Below are 17,191 nucleotides of genomic sequence, written 5' to 3'. Positions count from 1 at the left end.
TACTTCATTGTAATATTGTATTTAACCACTTTTGTGAATAAAAGCATATAAAAATATAAAAGGACAGTCAAGTTAAGCTGTTGCTCAGCTCTTCCTTTTTTATCACGAATTTTACGTGACAAAGTCTACGACCAAATATAATTTTATGATCACCATTATTTAACATTCTTTTTTATCTCCATACTTTTTAACTGTGGAGATATTTGACAGATTAGTTATTCGACATAAAAATTATATTCAATCATTAGCTTTAACTTTACAGAAACTGTTATTTCCCGTTAGATATTTACGTTTACTTTTCACGTTTATTTTCCACGTTTATTTTGCACATTTAATTTTACAATACAAAGGGAAAGAGGAAAAATCTAACCAAGAAAGTAATGCCAGAGCTATTTAGAATTGTAAAAAAGTATCTAAGTTTCGAGGGAATATTTTTCTGAAAAAAAAATCCACTAACGGATCTCGCGCACATTATTATTAAAAAAATAGTACCCGAAGAATACAGCAGTCTTTCCATGGAAAAACGACATTGATTGCTATGTATACAAACTTATAAAAAGATTTGCAAAAATCAGTCAGTCTATGCTTGAGGTTGGTAAACAGTATTATCCAAGTTGTTAAAAGCCATTTGTTCATCGATCCAATCACGCGCTGAGGCAACATTGGCATAAACACCTGGAGTTCCACCTTCCGCGCAACCGATTCCCCATGCTACAATACCTGCTTGTAAATACGTACCAGGATTACTCTTCATGGGGCATACAAGAGGACCTCCTCCATCACCCTAAAAGAAAATTTTATATTCTATAATACATGATATATGATTTACGTGATAATACATGATAGTACATGACAAAAAAGCTATAATGGATTTGACAACTGATTATAAGATCTATGTATAATAATTAATTTACTTTGCAAGTATCTTTCCCAGCCTCTCCACCAGCGCATATAAAGGTTTCGTGAAGACGGAAGTATTTTCCTAGTCTAGTTTCTCGAAGCTTGTCCTGACATTCTTTACGAGGCACTATCGGCAATTCTACTTTCTTCAAGATTACCTGATAGTGTCCTTCCTTACCTATAAACCAACAAACGTTCCAATTAGAAGTTCGAGAATTTTTAAAATAAGATTGAATAGATCTATTCAAATTGAATTTCGTAATTGTATTGTGTTTATATCAGCACGCTTTCTGGTAGTTCGAAATCTACGTAAAACTGTAGGCGCTCGCCTGGAGATCTTTACCAAAAATGTCTCTTCCCCAGCCACTAGCGAAACATCGAGAATTATCGAACACAGCATTTCGTTCTGGCAGGCAAACGAGATCCACGTTGTCCACGAGATTCACCGGCTCAGACAAGATCAAAATGGCGAAATCATTAAATAGAGTGCCGGCTTTATAATTTTCGTGAACGATTACTTTTTCTACTTTACGATCTTGATGAGGATATATTTCGTCCTTAGTTTGCGTGTCCCATTCTCCAGCACGAATTTTCAACTCAGATGGTTGTTTTCTATTGGAAAATTACGAGTGTTTAGTTACAAAATGCCAGGTGAATCGATGTCAATCATAATATTTAGAAGGACTAGATTATTTACCCTTGCACACAGTGGGCGGCTGTTAAAACAGCCAGCTTGTGAATCAAGGAACCTCCGCATTGATAAAGGTTCACTTTCTCATTTCCGATCATTTCTTCCTTCAATATAGCCACCATCCACGGGAACTCGCCAAATTGCGCTTCATTATCGACGGCGCCGGTAATTCTGAAACCAACGCCGTTGGGATGTCTTTGCCCGCAACCTTTTCTCTCGATTGGCGGGGGCGTAATTATTTCGTTGGTCCTGTCTGGTGGCTTACAACAGACTTCCATGTAGTCCGCGCACTTGCCCCATGAGGCTCTGTATCGTTAACATTGTGTATATTTTTGAGGTTATATTTCCATAAATCAATATTATAATGAAGATACAAAGAAATAAGATATAATTTATACAATGACACTATAAAGATCCAAGTGTACAAATTTCTGGCTACACAAATTTCTCACTTCATATTTCAAAAGCCACATCAAAAGAATTTTAACTGTAATACTAGTTAGAGTGGTTGACGATATTGCTTTCATTACATAAAACGAAAAATCTATTTGGAGTAGATCCAAAGATAGTCTCATGCGGCGTGCACATTCGATTCAATGAGAATTAAAGCTCACACGAACAAGTAATAAACAAACCTGACATCCACATATTTTGTTAGACAACGAATCATCGTACATGCAAAATCAGCTTTGCTGTGTATTTATTCACACTCGATAAATATGTCTATATGTTCTTAGCGTAGATACAATCAATCCAATATTACTTGACAATCGTGCATTACTTGTGCCAATAACAGTGCTAACACTTGCCATTTTGAGACCAATCTTTAGAACTCACCCCACATATCTAGTCTCATCATTGAAACCGGACCTGATATCAATGATTGTTTCTCCGTCGTCTGAAATGGTGCCGTTTCGACATAGATAATACGTCACGCATGTACAGTCTTCTTGTGGTTGTTTCGTCTTGTTATCTGTACCCAAAATAGTCGCCGCTGTAGTGGAGATTGGTTGGTTGATTGGTTGAGTAAATACGTTCGATATTAAAGCATTCAACTCATTGTCCGTCATAGGGGTCTGAGTTGAAGAATTTGTCCCAGATAGGCTCGCTATCAAGGAATCCAATCCACCATCCTTTTGGGGGGCTGATACAACCAAAGAAAAGCTGGACACAGCCAGTGTCAATAGTATTCTCCACATTGCTGTGTTGAAAGTTCTGAAACAGAATTATTCCATAGATTAGAGTGGATCTTTACAATCTCAAGAGCATGAGGTGCAATGGCTCTTGAGGCCTTGAGTTCTTGAGATGGTATAAGTAGGGACTATAAGAGGATATTAACCAGACCTTTTCCGGGTTTGGGATAAACCCTCGGCGTGATTTGTCAAGTCTCGAGAGGATAGATTGAATAATTTACTTGATTGGTCAATGAATGTTTTTCGAATGAAGATTCGATTCGATTTGATGCAAGAAAAATAATCCGCTCTCGAGGCAATAAAATATTTTTATAAAGAAAACTTGTTAATCTAGTTACAACACCAGTCTCGCAAGAAAAAAAAAAAAAAAAGAAAATGCGGTTGGTTCATCGATAGTTTGCACATACCTGAATGTCCGCAAAAGGACAAAATCGATACTCAAATGGATGCCCCAAGGTAAATGTCTACGGGCATCGCAAGAGATTATAGGCTGACTACGGTAGTCTCATTTTATTTTGCATATAAATAAGAATGACTTCACGAAGATGAAACCGGTATGACGTGACGATATCCCTCCCTTCCTCTCTCTTCCCCCTTTAGATACACAAACATACGGGAAGCATTTCGAAAAATTTACCGTAGGGTAAGCTCGAGGTGTTCAATCATTAACAATGACCATTACTCGTCTTTTATGTAGTTTCATACTAATTTCTTCTAACGCTTTCAAAACATATACACGGGGTAATCGTTCATAGTCGACATTAGCGTCCAACGTAAGATAATTTATCTTCATTACACTAGTCGACGAGGCAGATTATCAACTATATTGATAAATGTAATTGTCGTTTACCTTGATAAAAAAATACATTTGATATTCAGGAAAATATTCGACTTGAAGAGGCTGTGGAAATCCGGAGAAGTTCGCGGTCTAACGAATAATAATTGGTTGGTTTCGCAATCTAACCGCAATCATTGAAATTAAGACAAGCGTTTCAAGGTTTCCTAGAAAAAATAATTATTTTCACTGCATAACCAAATATAAATCAACATTTGACTGTAAACTTCGTCATGGGTGGCTGAACGCAATTAATTATCCAGCATGTTGCGCAATGTTTTTAAATAATCCATGAATTCTAAATAAGCAAAGTTTTCCTGTTCGAAATTTCCAAGATTTATCGCGATAGCTTAAAAGAGATGTAAATAAAATCATTAAAGCGGAAAATCGTAGAAACATGCAGTCAGAACAATGATGCCAAGAACTAAATGTAAAACTTAACAAAGCATCGTATTAATAGGAAATTATTATGTAAGCATCTGCCCCCGCATTCGTGTCAGATCGGGTATTCGTGACACTGACCTTTCTCCTGATCTACTTGACACTATTATATAGAACCGGTTGACCATCCAGTCGAAACATCCACATTCTCGAACTGAAATATTCTTTCACTCTTTTACGTTGATTAACCGAACGAACTTGTCACTTAGATATAAAATCAACCATCAAAGATACTTTTACAGAAATTACTGTAACCGTAATAAGTACATACGTATTTATCACATTTCAAGGAAACAAGTGTTAGTATTGCCCGTCAAGGACTTCCAAGAAAACTTCCAACAATTTCTTCATACCTTTATCTTCTTTTATATCTTTATAAACAGTGTGACACATGTTGTACCTAGAATTTCTCTATAGTTCCACAAGGTTTATTTACATAATTTACAAATTGATTTTTTTACAAAAATGAAAAGAACTAAAATTTATAATCATATTCCTATTACTTTAATTATTTAATTTCGTTAAACACCAAAAAGTATATAACTACAATACAATACATCACGTTCATGTAATACGTCGTATATCAAAAACAATGGAGTACTCACTATAAATCGATCTTAAATATACGCTGCCGAGTTTTCTTCTGGAAGAGCAACACAACAGAATGTCGAGCTCACGATTTCTTCGTTTGCACATATAGCAGCCAAGCTTCGAGCATTTATGAGAGTTGCCCCCACCAGTGATCATGATTTCATGATTCTCCATTCCAGCGTTCATATATAACGCGTATTATGTTTCCTCTGAACTCTTAACCCATTCGGTATCAACATGATCTTGCTCCCACCACTTAGGTGGTATTTCCCATGCGCAACCATGGAACTTATACGAGCAAATTTCTTTCCTTTTCGGAATAGGTAGGATTCCCTTTTTTAACAATCTCGTTATTACTTATAAATTTTTACGCTATTATTTATAAATTGTACAACTTTCTACAATACGTACGTCTTAACGCTAATTTCCAAAGGCTGTTGATATCCAAACTCGGAAGCTTGTCTTTCGAGATATTCATAATAAAAACTGAACTTGATTTCCTCTTGGATTCGTTACCGAAACAAGTTTTCGTGAATTTAAACAGTGGTATTTCTATTAGTAAAAATAAAATTCTAACAGGTCACTAACTTTGCGTATATCCATCGAGCGATAACCTCTCGAAGATTTGTATCTATCTCCATTTAATTTCAACTGCTGTTGCTTCTAAAGAACGTGTCGGGAATTTAATATGTTCTTAGAATTCGCCATTTTTTTATGTTAAGGTCAAGTAAACTCCTTAACTATTCTGATTTCAGTTACTCGTACATATTCCAAATAAAAAAAAGATACTAAAGTTATTTCTTTGTTGTTATTTTGTCATTTCTTTGTTGTTTTGAGCATATAGATCTAATGCAGACAAATCATTTTTGTTCGCACAATATCACCACAATTATATACTTTTCTCTATTTTCCTAGTTAAAAGTAACAAAGATAGACAGTGACATCGCGCGCAGAAATCGTTTGTATCAGACTTTACTTGAATAAATAATTTGACGTATAATAATTGATTTATTTTACACTAGATGTCGCGACAATGGATAGATGATATCGATGCAATTTAGATGCGTTGTAAAAAATAGGTCGCAACAATGTCCCGTTAATCGTTCTTATCAACTCGTGAGATTTTACAATAATTGATATAACATTCACGTTATAATATTTAGCGATGCATATCGTAGATAATTGATGGGAGAATATTATTATTATCTGAGAAAATATCATAATAGTGTGCATTGTTCACCTCCTAGTGACTCAAAACTGTAATCAATATTTTTCTAACCGAATGACATAGTTTAGTTTCATGGAATATTTAGAGGAAACATTTGTAGTTTTATAGGTTATGTTTGTTATTGCTTCGAACAAAAGTCGGTACACGTTGCGTTTATTCAAACATGAAATTTTTTTTTTCTTTTTTATTATTTAATTTGTACTTTACAATTTGTCCAACCGGACATTTGCTAAATTTTTCTAACTTAATTGCTAAATAACATGTGGATGGCTATCCCCAGCAGGATACCAGACAGTTTGACTATCTTATTTCTTTAGCGAGGTCAGTCGAGTGTTTTCCTTTTAGTCTTCTTTCTATGAGAGTTTTGCTCGCTTCAGCAGCCAGCTGGTTTGGATAAGTCGCCGTTCTTCCTTTGTATTTTTCTGCTTACCTGCCAATTTCTTCTTTGACAATTGGTATTTTTAAATCTTTGCGTATATCCTCGTTTCTGACATACCATGGGCATTGACTATTATTCTCGGTATTTTCGAGTTCAGTAATTCTAGTTGATTTATGTAGCTCATTGTTGCTGTCGAACATAAAATATGGCTACGAGGAAAATTGATATAATAAGGGGAGAAAGGAAATAGAAATAATTGCCGGCATGACAAAAATAATTTTATCAAACCGCTAAATTATCACATTCGTTACATTTACAAAGACGAATATTTTCTTGCGCTGTGTATTTTTTTATGGTACACAATTTTATACAGTAAATGACACAAAAATATGCATCATAAATTAAAAAGACTAGATAAAAAATTTATAAACTATATTTATTTTCTATCACGCCCCGTAAGTTGCCAATTGTTGACCGATCCATTGCGAGTATTGCGCTACATTCGTGTAAACGGCGGGAATATTTGATGATCCGCAACCGATTCCCCAAGACACTATACCAGCCTAAGAAAAGAAGTTTAAAATAATTTTTGTACTTTTTTTTCTCATTTATAGGCACCTCTAGAACGTAATACTTGAAGTAATATGATACCTGAAAGTATTGTCCCGTGGCTGTAGGACACACAAGAGGTCCACCGCCGTCTCCACGACACGTATCCCTATTTGCTTCTCCTCCAGCACAAACAAAGGAGCTATGTAGCTGAAAATACGTTCCTAATCTCGTCGTTCGAAGACGATTTTGACAATCAGTTCTGTCCACCAGAGGAAGTTCTACTTTCCTTAACTCAGTTTGATACGTTCCACCTGTGTTGTGACATTTGATTACGATTTGATAAATAGGAGGACGTTGCGATTATGTATAAATAGAAAAACGTACAAATATCGTAATGATCTTACCGAACGAGTTTTTTCCCCAACCTGTGCCGATACACCTAGTACCAGCAGGAAATGTTAATCCCTGCTGCGGCATACAAATAGGGGCAACGTTGACATTCAATTTCACCGGTCCACTTAAAATGACCACTGCTATGTCGTTGTATAGAGCAGCACTATAGAATTGGGGGTGGGTTATTATGGCTTTTATGTTTGCGTCTTGAAAGGGTAACGGTTGGTCGCCGGCTTGATTTTCCAGATCCCATTGACCAAAACGCGCTATCGGTCTACCATTTCCTAAACTAACAAGCTATATTTTAATATCCTTTTCTCGTAAATTTTAGTATTCAATAGTCAAGTTGAATTTTCAGTTATAAAATTTGCATAATCTGCTTACTTGGTAACACAATGCGCAGCCGTAAGGACAGCGCTCTTGGTAATCATAGATCCTCCGCATTGGAATAGATATTTACCATCTGATTCTATTGTTAACAGAGCTACCATCCACGGAAACTCGGCGAAATACGTTTTTCCAGTGTCCACAGGGTAAGGTTGGGCTGTGAGAAAATAAAACATCAGTTTCGATTAACTTAACGTTCCATTAATTTAACAAGACTCAACAATCATTTACAACAATCTATGTACCTGCCGCGTACGTTTTATTCTGAATACCACACCCAGGTTGCGAGAAGGACGCTTCACCATTTATAATACTCTCTCCTAATCCATCTAAATCGCGATTTCTTGCTATATTGATCGTAGAAGAGGCTCGACAACAAATTTCGTCCGTGTTTCCACACACGGAGAACCTTGGATCGATGGCACCAGCTCCACCCGTACTGACAGAGTTTCCTGGCGTGCACAACCAACTTTTCATGCAATAACAAGCCTGAGAAGTGCCAGGATTTCTAATGGGTCCGATTACCACTGGAATCCCATTTCCATAGCCTGTGTTTATCCCCTGACAGCAAGACGTTGGCACAGGACACGTCTGTTGATTGTAAGTCACCAAAGGATTCACGATCCCGACGTTTACTGGAATCACGACCCCGTTGTTGCACTGGATTGCATTTCCACATAATACACAAATTTGTGGAGAGACAACCGGAGGATTGGTTACTACAGGATACTGGATCACGCTGGTCGGTCTGCAACACACCATGTTGCTGCTGGGACACTCGATATATTGCAGACGAGGATTGATTACGCCTTCTCCGCCATAGCCGATGATTCCGTTTGCATCACATTGAGTTACAAGCACGCAGACACAGATTGGGTCAGGTTGAGGGTTTGTGGTTGGAAAAATCACCGGCGGAAGAGTCGAAGTGGTCGTAGTGGTAGTTGCCTTCGTAGTGGTGGTTGCCTTCGTAGTGGTGGTTGCCTTCGTAGTGGTAGTTGTCTTCATAGTAGTAGTAGTAGTAGGTTTCATTGTTGTAGTTGTAGTAGGTTTCATAGTAGTGGTGGTGACTGTTGCGTTCCGTAGATGACAACACACTTCCAAGTCTCCGGTGCATCTTCGGTATCTGTTTTGACATAAGAGACCATCAGTCAACCAAACGAATTAATTTTATCGGTGGTATAGAAAAATTTACCGAATGTCGATCATTCCAATGTTTTCTGTAATTATAGTACGGTTAGCGTCGCATAGGTAGTAAGGAACGCAAATGCAGTCTGCGGTTGGCGGGATGGTTGGCACATTCTCTATCTTCTGGATCTTTTTCTTCAGTTTGAGTAGATGAAACAAGAATAAGGGTGACGAGGCACTGTGAAACGTTCTGTCCACTTTTCTCATTTCTTCGTTCGATTTGTTAGAAGATATTATTTTTGTAATCATCAAGAAGATCGTGAAAAAATAAACTAGCACAAAAGGCCGCAGCATGGCTTGTTTTCTATTCGCTGGCTCGTTCTCTATTGAACGATTTTTAACACGACTCGTCATTTATGTATACAGGATGTGTCGGTTTCCTGACATACTAGGAATATCCAGATTTCATTCACAAGGCTAATAGGTTGTTTTATTATATGGACCAAGTTCTCAATTTTCTAAACAATAGCGCAACTACGTCATGGTTTATCCACTGGCTCGAAGATGCGGCCAGATAAAAATTAATAATGTTTACGAGCTCTTCTTTCTGTTTGGTTATTCTATATTTAGTGAAGAGCTATTTTGATACGCTAGGCTTGTCTATAATAAAATCATTGACAATATCCACTTATACTGGAGCGATTATTTGAGCAACTCGTCGTAACGAATACAAAGAGTGACCCACTTACCTAGTAAACCATCGGCTATCACAAAAGTATCGGCATAAAATATTATGACCAGCTACGAGTTAATCTGCGCGCGAAATAAATAACTTGCGTTTAAATAGCGTCGGATAAATTAACTTGGGTGTTCCTGATGTCGATGTTTGAAATTAAATTTGAACACGGAGAGGGAATGTCGGATTAAGAAGAAAAGATATTACGTTTTAGTCGCGGTGCAAAAAGTGCTACAAAAATCCTCCTGACGGTTAATCATCGAAACGCAGCGACGTAATTGGTTCTACCGGTTGGAAGCGTGCGAAACGATTTGTGCTCGGCGACGCGTATGTCGTATAAAACGTGAACAGTTTCCATGAAATCCACCGTCACGCAAAGTTTGGTTTCTGCCTGTAAAATGTGACATCTTCCCTTTCTTTTTTTATACACGATTTTCTGATAAAGGACAATTAAACATCGATTACTTCTCTTGAGTTAGGTTATATTTTGAAATAAGCACTCGTTTAAATTGCAGTATTCTTTAATAAACATCGATAATCATGATACAAACTATCAGACTACGTACACTTAAATAATGTCACGCCAATAACATAATATTAATAATATAGTAGTACAAATAACATTAATGATAAGAAAAATGATGAGATGCAAACATATATAATGTATCATGACGGAAATACGCAAAATATACCGTAAAATTACAATGCAGAAATGGCGAGCGCATCGTTGTGAAAAGATCGAAACTAAATTAAAATATCACATGTCCCTTTTTTCATTCGTATCAAAATAAATTCAAAATAAATAAGCATTCATCATACTATTGAACATCATCAAATTACAAAATTAGCATTCGCTTCTTTCTCTCGTGTGTTCTTGAAGATTCTAAAAAATTTCGCCACATTCGATCGCTCGCCATATAATATATAATAATATGCTTGACAAAGGAGTGGATCATGCGATCGAAGAATAATCGCGCGGAAATTAACATTTGTACAATTCTTTTTGGATTATCAGGAACAGTGTTGAGATATATCAGGGATGAACGGAATGTGGAACGAGTAAGGAATATTACAGCGTAATAACCATCGGAATTAGCTTCTACCTTCTCTGTACTCTTTAGGGCTCTCTTCTAGCTGCTATTACTACGTTATCACCTGCCGCTCATAATCGTAAACCACACTGGCATCAGATTACTGTAACGTCATCTCGCGTTTTATTGTGAATCATCTACTATACGTACTATACGTATAACGCCAACGACAGTGCACATAGTAAACGCAACATGGCTTCCTTCTTTAATTATTTTGCGCATTGTTTTTATATATACTATAAAAAGAAAGTCGCAGGTCACGTTATAATTTACGATATATCAGCAGAGTAAAAATTTTTTTCGATTATTCCTCGCATTTATTTATCTCTTTGGACTGCTATACATCATTATCAATAGATAATACTTAATTACAACTAGTATTTATGTATATGTTATTATGTTAGTAGTTATATAAATATTAGAAATACAATAAATTTTATAAACAATTCATATCTTACGGCATATATAGAAACAGCAGTCTATGGATCGACCCTTATTTCTTTATAACATTAATAAATTCCACATAGGGGAAAAAATTCAAAAAGTATAGAGATGTAACGAAAGTAACAAAACAAAGTAATTCCCTAGATTTGGGATCTCTAATTTACCCATTAGGAGAACAAAAAAAGACAATAAGATACACGAGCCATCGTTTTGGTCTCGTTCTTAGAAGTTGTTAAGTCTCTCTCCCCTTGAATACAGTCAATCTATGGTACAAAAGTATTCGGCAATCATAATGTATCTCCAGAAGTAATATAGTCATTCTTATTTTATAGGTAATAATATCCTAACTCGTAAATACCAATAATTACTATATAATAGGAACTTGAACATAAAAGACTCTGTAATAGAAATCTAATTAATGTACACATATCTATAAGCTCATTGTTCTATCCATATCAACTCCCTGAAATTTCGATTAAAAGTTACAACACGGAATTCGATCTTGCATAGAGGAAATACTTGAGCAATGCAACACTACAGAGAGCAGGAGTGACTGTTCTTCCTCTTCTGTCTCATTGCGTGCACAAACAAGTGTCACAAGAAAATCTGAAGTACTATTAAATTGCACGAAACAATTCTAATACGATTTCAAAACCGCCCAATAGGTTACGTCTCCTCAGACATAATCTCCAATATGATGAGCCGATACCTTTACATACAACTATGCAACTGTTTTATTACTAATTGTAAAATCTATCGATAAAGTATTCCGGAAAACAATTGTTTTCTCATCTTTCCTTAAATAGTTTCGTTAAATGCTATCGCCAAACGATAAACTGTATTCGAAATCCCCTGTGAAAATTAACCTTAAATCTACTCGTCACTAGATATGAAAATACGCAAAACAAAAATTTTCGATCATTCGAAAATACATAAATTTACCAAATAAAGTATAAAGAATATACTAAAGGTTCGACATTATCGCTTAATCTAATTCAAAAATATTTCCAAAACTACAAAAGCAAACTCGCTGCAGAGAAACCAATGCATTCACCCGCTCGTTCAGCTGTGTTAATCCTAAATGCACGAGAGCGATATTTTATGTTTCTTCTTTCTTTGTTTTCTTATTAAGAACAATAAAGACAGATATATATATAAACGCAGCGAAATAGCGCGGTAAAATGTCGCTCGTATACATTCAGGGTTAATATGACAGAACGATACGTACTTATCTGATTCGACTTGGTACGCTTCGACGAACCTGTGACGGATGTCTAAAGTGAAATACGCGCACTAAGAAAGATCGGTGAAGCGGCGAACAAAAAAGCCACTGCCTGGAAAGAGCCACGAATCTGACCGTCAGTTATCGAAGTACCGATCAAAAGAATGTAAACATCACGACTAATTGCTGGTATTCTCGTTTCGGTGACCTTCGACGAGACTCACAGTCAAGACACAGGAACGAGAGGCTTTGCAAGTTCGTCGGTTTCATCAAAGTAACTAAACATCCATAAATATATCTAGAGACTATGCGTAATTTCACTTTTTAATTATTTCGATCATTGTTCGAAAATGACGAGCGTCATGAAAGAAGTCTGGTAAATTAAAAGTATAATGTACGAGCTGCAAACTTTTGTATATATTCTACGTACCTATTTAATTGTTATGGAACGATCAAGTATACACTTTAAAAGGAACTTTATTTCATTGGTCCCTCTCGTCGGTCGTTTAAGAGAAGTTAACCTTAAAAAGAAGAACTTTTCTCTTATAATTTTGGTTAACCGTTAGTAAAGTACAAACGCAGTCTCCATGTTACATTTAATGTTGGTAAATAAAACTGCGTAAAAGCTTTCAAGTCGCAATATCATGTAAGAGTTGCTTTGTTTCATTTCAGCTCAAATAAGTATAATTCTCTCTGTCCATTGACGTGTCTCGATAAAAAAAATCCTGACTCAAAGCATTTAAGATCGGAAAATGTAATTTGCGTTTGTTAAACGGTTTGTAGAGAATCAGTACGATTTTGAACAATGTCATATATCTGACTGTCGTATAAAAATTGTTAATCTTCTTATTCACATTATCACAGTACATATTCGTTTCAATAAATCGAACTCAATTCGTTCTTACATCGGCGTAAAATTCGGTTGAAGACTAACATTAAGGGATATAGGTGTTCGTGGACGTTACGCAAATGCGATAAACGTATATAAATTTAAAAAATATATTTATAGTATCAAGTGCTGGCTCGAGAAAAATGGAAAAACTAGGTATATTCATATACGAATGAATATTTGTTCGCAATATTGCAAGGAAGAGCTAAAACGACACGTTTGACGAGAATATATGGCACCACGTTTCGTATAATTCCTACAACTAACAATAAGATCTTTGGATGCAGCCTCTCGATTGTCTAGACGGTTCGTGTTACAAGAACGGTCTTTGCTTTTTCTAGAAATTTCCAGGTTTATTTTACGTCTCCCTTTCACTACGTACACTACGTGCTATTGCACGAATGGGGAGAAATAAATACAATGTAAGAAAGAGAAGAACAAAGATAATAGAGTGAAAGAAATGCAAAATAAACTTTCGCCGCAGCAGATCAACGTGATGGCAACTTTGTTGCGCAAATCGTTGCTAGAAATTAGAACGCATACTCTTGTAAGGCACTTTATTTCGTTGCTTGTTTTGGAAAGATGCGACAATGGTAAGATTACCTGTCAGCAGATGATATACCGAAACGCTTGAAAAGTTCGAAGCATCTGTTCTTTGAAGTCCTCGATGAAAAGTAGATAGATTCTTCCATGTTTTATGGCACGACGATGGTGACACGAGTGTTCGAGTGTCACGTGCGTTTTACTTGACGCGTCGTTTGCCCATGGAGTTTCTCAATAGCTTGAACGTGTTCACCGTCGCTAATGTTCCAGGTTTCTGGCTCTTCGGGCAATACTTAACCGTATGAGCCACGTCTCCGTACGCACCGCAAATTGGACATGTATAGGCCCTAAAGAAAGGATGGTGTGAATATAATTTGAAAATTATAGCTCTTGAATTTTTTCTTTTTAATACTTTTTCTGGAGCTTAATAATAATAATAATAATAATAATAATAATAATAATAATAATAATAATAATAATAATAATAATAATACCAATAATAATAATAATAACAATAATAATAATACCAATAATAATAATAATAATAATAATAATAATAATAATAATAATTTACCAATTCAGAATATCAATGATTCAACAAGTTATGAGTCAGTTTATAAAGTTCCTTTTCAAATAGGATGATGATTATTTACTTACTTTTACGTTCTTAAGTTATATACATATATATATATATATATTAATGATTTGTAAAGTTTCACTAATGTTATTATAATGTGGAATTATAAATTATGAAATGTGTAAATTCGTCTAAATTATCAGTAGAACGTAAAAGTAACTTACCGAGCATGAACAAGTTGGAACGAAATAGAATTTTGTTTGGACTGCAGAGGGATAGAAAAAATATGTCGACGGGAGAAGTGAAAGTTCGATTTACCTCAAAACCGGACAAGAAACGCGACCTTCAGCATCTTTTAACAAATGTTTCCTGTAATAAGCCTCTTCTTCGCCATTATTTCTACAGAAAACGCATTCTGTAGGTAAAGGTTTCTTATTTTTCTTGCGGCGTGGTATTTCTGGCACCGTAAAATTGTCCAGGTCTGGACAGTATTCAAAATCACGCCCATTTTGACGGAAATCTTCCATTACTTCATCGACTACAACAACCAAGTAAAATTACATGAATTGCTTTGTTTCGAAGTACACAGAAAAGGAAAAGGAAAAGGAAAAAGAAAAACAAAAGAAAAGCAATTAAAGTGACGTAATGTATGACGAATAAATAAAAAGTAATTCTACGTGAGAAACTTATTAGTGAAAAGATCGCATTAAAGACAATCGTTAGTCATCGAAAGCTTGCGAAGGTGACGGAACGATTACAAAGAAATACAATATTCCGGGGATAATCACGTCTAGTTTATTTTTGTCGAGCGAGGGCTTTTTCGAGGTCTAATGCGAGAAAGTGTAAGTCGAGAAAATAACGGCCGTAAGTCTTGTGTTTCATAGTTTGTAAACAGATTCGTCCTGATTTTTCGAGTAACGAAAAACAACATGGTCGTGTAATCGAACATAAATATTATTCCTGACAATTATTATGATTCTCACGACTTAAAAACCATCGAAAGATTGTGAAAACAATATTTATATTGATAACACATTCTCTGCGAAAACAATATTGAAAACACATTCTCTAACAATAAAATTTCTATGTTTTCATTTTGAATAGATGTGTTGAGATACGAATATTACCATCGCAATTATCATCTTTCAGCTCCCTTAACCTAAGGTGGAGCAAAAAACCTGCCATTTTCTGTTTATGTTTACTCGATCTCGAATATCTGTATCGCGGTAAGAACGATCACTTGAATCGTTTCTTTTTCTTCCTTTGTCTTTTCTCTTCGAAGAAACAAATAGTCAACATGTCGTTACATGTTCATAAAATATTGGTAAAATACGAACTAAAAAATAATTATAAGCATTTAGCGATTAAATTAGCAGGTGATATTTTTTACTTGATTCGGTGAACTCGGTCGAATATGCGTTTCTAGCGATCGTGAAGGACAAGCTATTTCGCAGAACGTTTTAGAATACAGAATTCCTTTTATCGATTCGTTTGTTTACAAACTATGTAAGGTATCTGATAATCGGAACGCGATCTCATCGCGCATTATGAACCATGATATGTACACGCAATTTCAAATTGAAACGCAATATCGAAACATTAAATTAAAAGCTATAATCACTACCTAATTTACTGAATTTTAATCAGTAATCAATCTACCGATCATTTCGTGTTACATAAATAAGAAACGCGTTGCTTGTGGATTGGTGTGACACGTTTCTTGTTTTTAGCGAAACAAATGGTCATCGATGACAGTTCATATTTATCGTAAGTCATAGGGAATTCATAATGAGAAAACTATTGTGGTTACGTCTAAAGATTATTTACGCTACTATTTAGTTAATACGATTTAATAAAGAAGAAATATTTACGAAAATATTATGACGTAGGGATTAGAATTTGCTGTAGAACGCATCGTGTTATTAAATTACGTCATTTTAGATAGGGAACAGAAGCAAAGAAAGAAAGAATAAAATTTCTACGGAACGAAAAGTATGAAGATGCTATATATCGTTTACGACGCAGAAGATTACGTTACGTTACACAATGCTACGTTACATCATCTACATACGTAATTTGGAAATTTAACACAGGCTAAAATAGCTTTTTATCTCACCGGCTCTAAAGATCGATATAAAATCGATAAAGCATTCTGTCTCGCTTCGATCGATCTTCGACGTTAGTATTACTTAAAGATTCTTCCAGCAAATTCCGTATCTTCAAAATCGTGCGAAATTATAGAAATATCCTTGAAAATAATCAATGCTAAATCAACTTACCATCTGGAAGTGAAGAGTTTGGAGTTTCGATTGTGAAATTAGAAAACAATCTCTTGATTTCCTCTTCGAGACTAGTGTTGAACGGATAAAACATGTTCGATACCTCTGGCAACGGAAGTGTTTGCGGGCACAAGATATGCATTGTGAATATAAACGGAGAGAAGGTGAAAATGAGAAAGACGGGTAGTGCACGACTTTTCGCAAGAAAACGCTGAAAATGTAAAGACTTTGGAAAACAGCGAACGAAACGTCCCGGTCCAGCACAGTCGAGTTTCGAAATTCAACTGACGAGCTAGGGTGTCATACTATGTCACTGTGACCAACGATCGCTACCAAAGGGCCCGATGGTGGGGATGGTGCCTCTACACTTGGGCCTGTATTCATAAATATATGTAGGTAAGTGCGTAATACGATACCAATAAAACATACAGTGATCGATTTTGAGCGTTTCCAATGAAAAAATACTTGAATTAGTGATCGAATAATATAACATGACCTTAAAATTGATAAATTGCTTAAAAATTTGTAAATGTAAATCGTAAAGCGTAAATTAGTACATTCTGTTGGTACCAAAAATATTGAAATTACCATTTTCTGGGTTTTGAAACAGCTTTGTTAAGCTTTTATTAGATATTGGTAACGAAAGTGTTTCAAATTTAATTCTTAGACAAAAGAACGAATCGAGATGAAACGAA

At 35.5% G+C, this 17,191-nt stretch overlaps 3 protein-coding genes across 4 annotated transcripts; all 3 read right to left on the bottom strand.

The window, feature by feature from the left end:
• Nucleotides 1-453: 453 nt before the first annotated feature.
• On the bottom strand, nt 454-4,825 carry LOC117162605 (phenoloxidase-activating factor 2). Of its 2 annotated transcripts, none has more exons than XM_033344445.2 (6): nt 4,666-4,825; nt 2,429-2,806; nt 1,598-1,897; nt 1,244-1,512; nt 915-1,078; nt 454-784 (listed from the first exon to the last, which is right to left on the bottom strand). In XM_033344445.2, the coding sequence occupies exons 2-6, from the start codon at nt 2,788-2,790 to the stop codon at nt 581-583; spliced, it is 1,299 nt and encodes a 432-aa protein (XP_033200336.1). In that variant the 5' UTR covers nt 2,791-2,806; nt 4,666-4,825; the 3' UTR covers nt 454-580. The 2 variants fall into 2 exon arrangements, with proteins under 2 accessions (XP_033200336.1, XP_033200340.1); XM_033344449.2 differs by having other exon boundaries at nt 2,462-2,806.
• A 1,728-nt stretch (nt 4,826-6,553) lies between these two features.
• On the bottom strand, nt 6,554-9,735 carry LOC117162596 (uncharacterized). Its single transcript, XM_033344439.2, has 6 exons — nt 8,783-9,735; nt 7,836-8,713; nt 7,588-7,747; nt 7,215-7,492; nt 6,910-7,121; nt 6,554-6,821 (listed from the first exon to the last, which is right to left on the bottom strand). Exons 1-6 carry the CDS (start codon nt 9,127-9,129, stop codon nt 6,705-6,707), a joined length of 1,992 nt encoding a protein of 663 aa, XP_033200330.2. The 5' UTR covers nt 9,130-9,735; the 3' UTR covers nt 6,554-6,704.
• Nucleotides 9,736-9,954: 219 nt separating this feature from the next.
• Nucleotides 9,955-16,802, bottom strand: nanos (RNA-binding protein nanos). The gene is made up of 3 exons (XM_033343434.2): nt 16,497-16,802; nt 14,536-14,755; nt 9,955-13,987 (listed from the first exon to the last, which is right to left on the bottom strand). Exons 1-3 carry the CDS (start codon nt 16,636-16,638, stop codon nt 13,840-13,842), a joined length of 510 nt encoding a protein of 169 aa, XP_033199325.1. The 5' UTR covers nt 16,639-16,802; the 3' UTR covers nt 9,955-13,839.
• Nucleotides 16,803-17,191: the final 389 nt, after the last annotated feature.

This window comes from Bombus vancouverensis, chromosome 13, assembly GCF_051014615.1.
Source record: "Bombus vancouverensis nearcticus chromosome 13, iyBomVanc1_principal, whole genome shotgun sequence".
NCBI lineage: Eukaryota > Metazoa > Arthropoda > Insecta > Hymenoptera > Apidae > Bombus > Bombus vancouverensis.
The sequence above is the reverse complement of the archived record's forward strand: the minus strand, read 5'-3'. Positions and strand labels throughout refer to the sequence as shown.

Excerpts from the sequence above, each read along its gene's own strand:
- LOC117162605 (XM_033344445.2), bottom strand. The coding sequence starts at position 2,790 with ATGTGGAGAATACTATTGACACTGGCTGTGTCCAGCTTTTCTTTGGTT. Across the intron at positions 1,898-2,428 it reads GATGAGACTAGATATGTGGG|AGCCTCATGGGGCAAGTGCG; the intron begins GTGAGTTCTAAA and ends TTAACGATACAG. Across the intron at positions 785-914 it reads CTGGGAAAGATACTTGCAAA|GGTGATGGAGGAGGTCCTCT; the intron begins GTAAATTAATTA and ends ATTTTCTTTTAG.
- nanos (XM_033343434.2), bottom strand. The coding sequence starts at position 16,638 with ATGCATATCTTGTGCCCGCAAACACTTCCGTTGCCAGAGGTATCGAAC. Across the intron at positions 14,756-16,496 it reads AAACTCTTCACTTCCAGATG|TCGATGAAGTAATGGAAGAT; the intron begins GTAAGTTGATTT and ends TGGTTGTTGTAG. Across the intron at positions 13,988-14,535 it reads GTTTCTTGTCCGGTTTTGAG|GGCCTATACATGTCCAATTT; the intron begins GTAAATCGAACT and ends TCCTTTCTTTAG.
- LOC117162596 (XM_033344439.2), bottom strand. The coding sequence starts at position 9,129 with ATGACGAGTCGTGTTAAAAATCGTTCAATAGAGAACGAGCCAGCGAAT. Across the intron at positions 7,493-7,587 it reads GCTGCGCATTGTGTTACCAA|TTTAGGAAATGGTAGACCGA; the intron begins GTAAGCAGATTA and ends ATAGCTTGTTAG. Across the intron at positions 7,122-7,214 it reads TTGGGGAAAAAACTCGTTCG|GTGGAACGTATCAAACTGAG; the intron begins GTAAGATCATTA and ends GTCACAACACAG.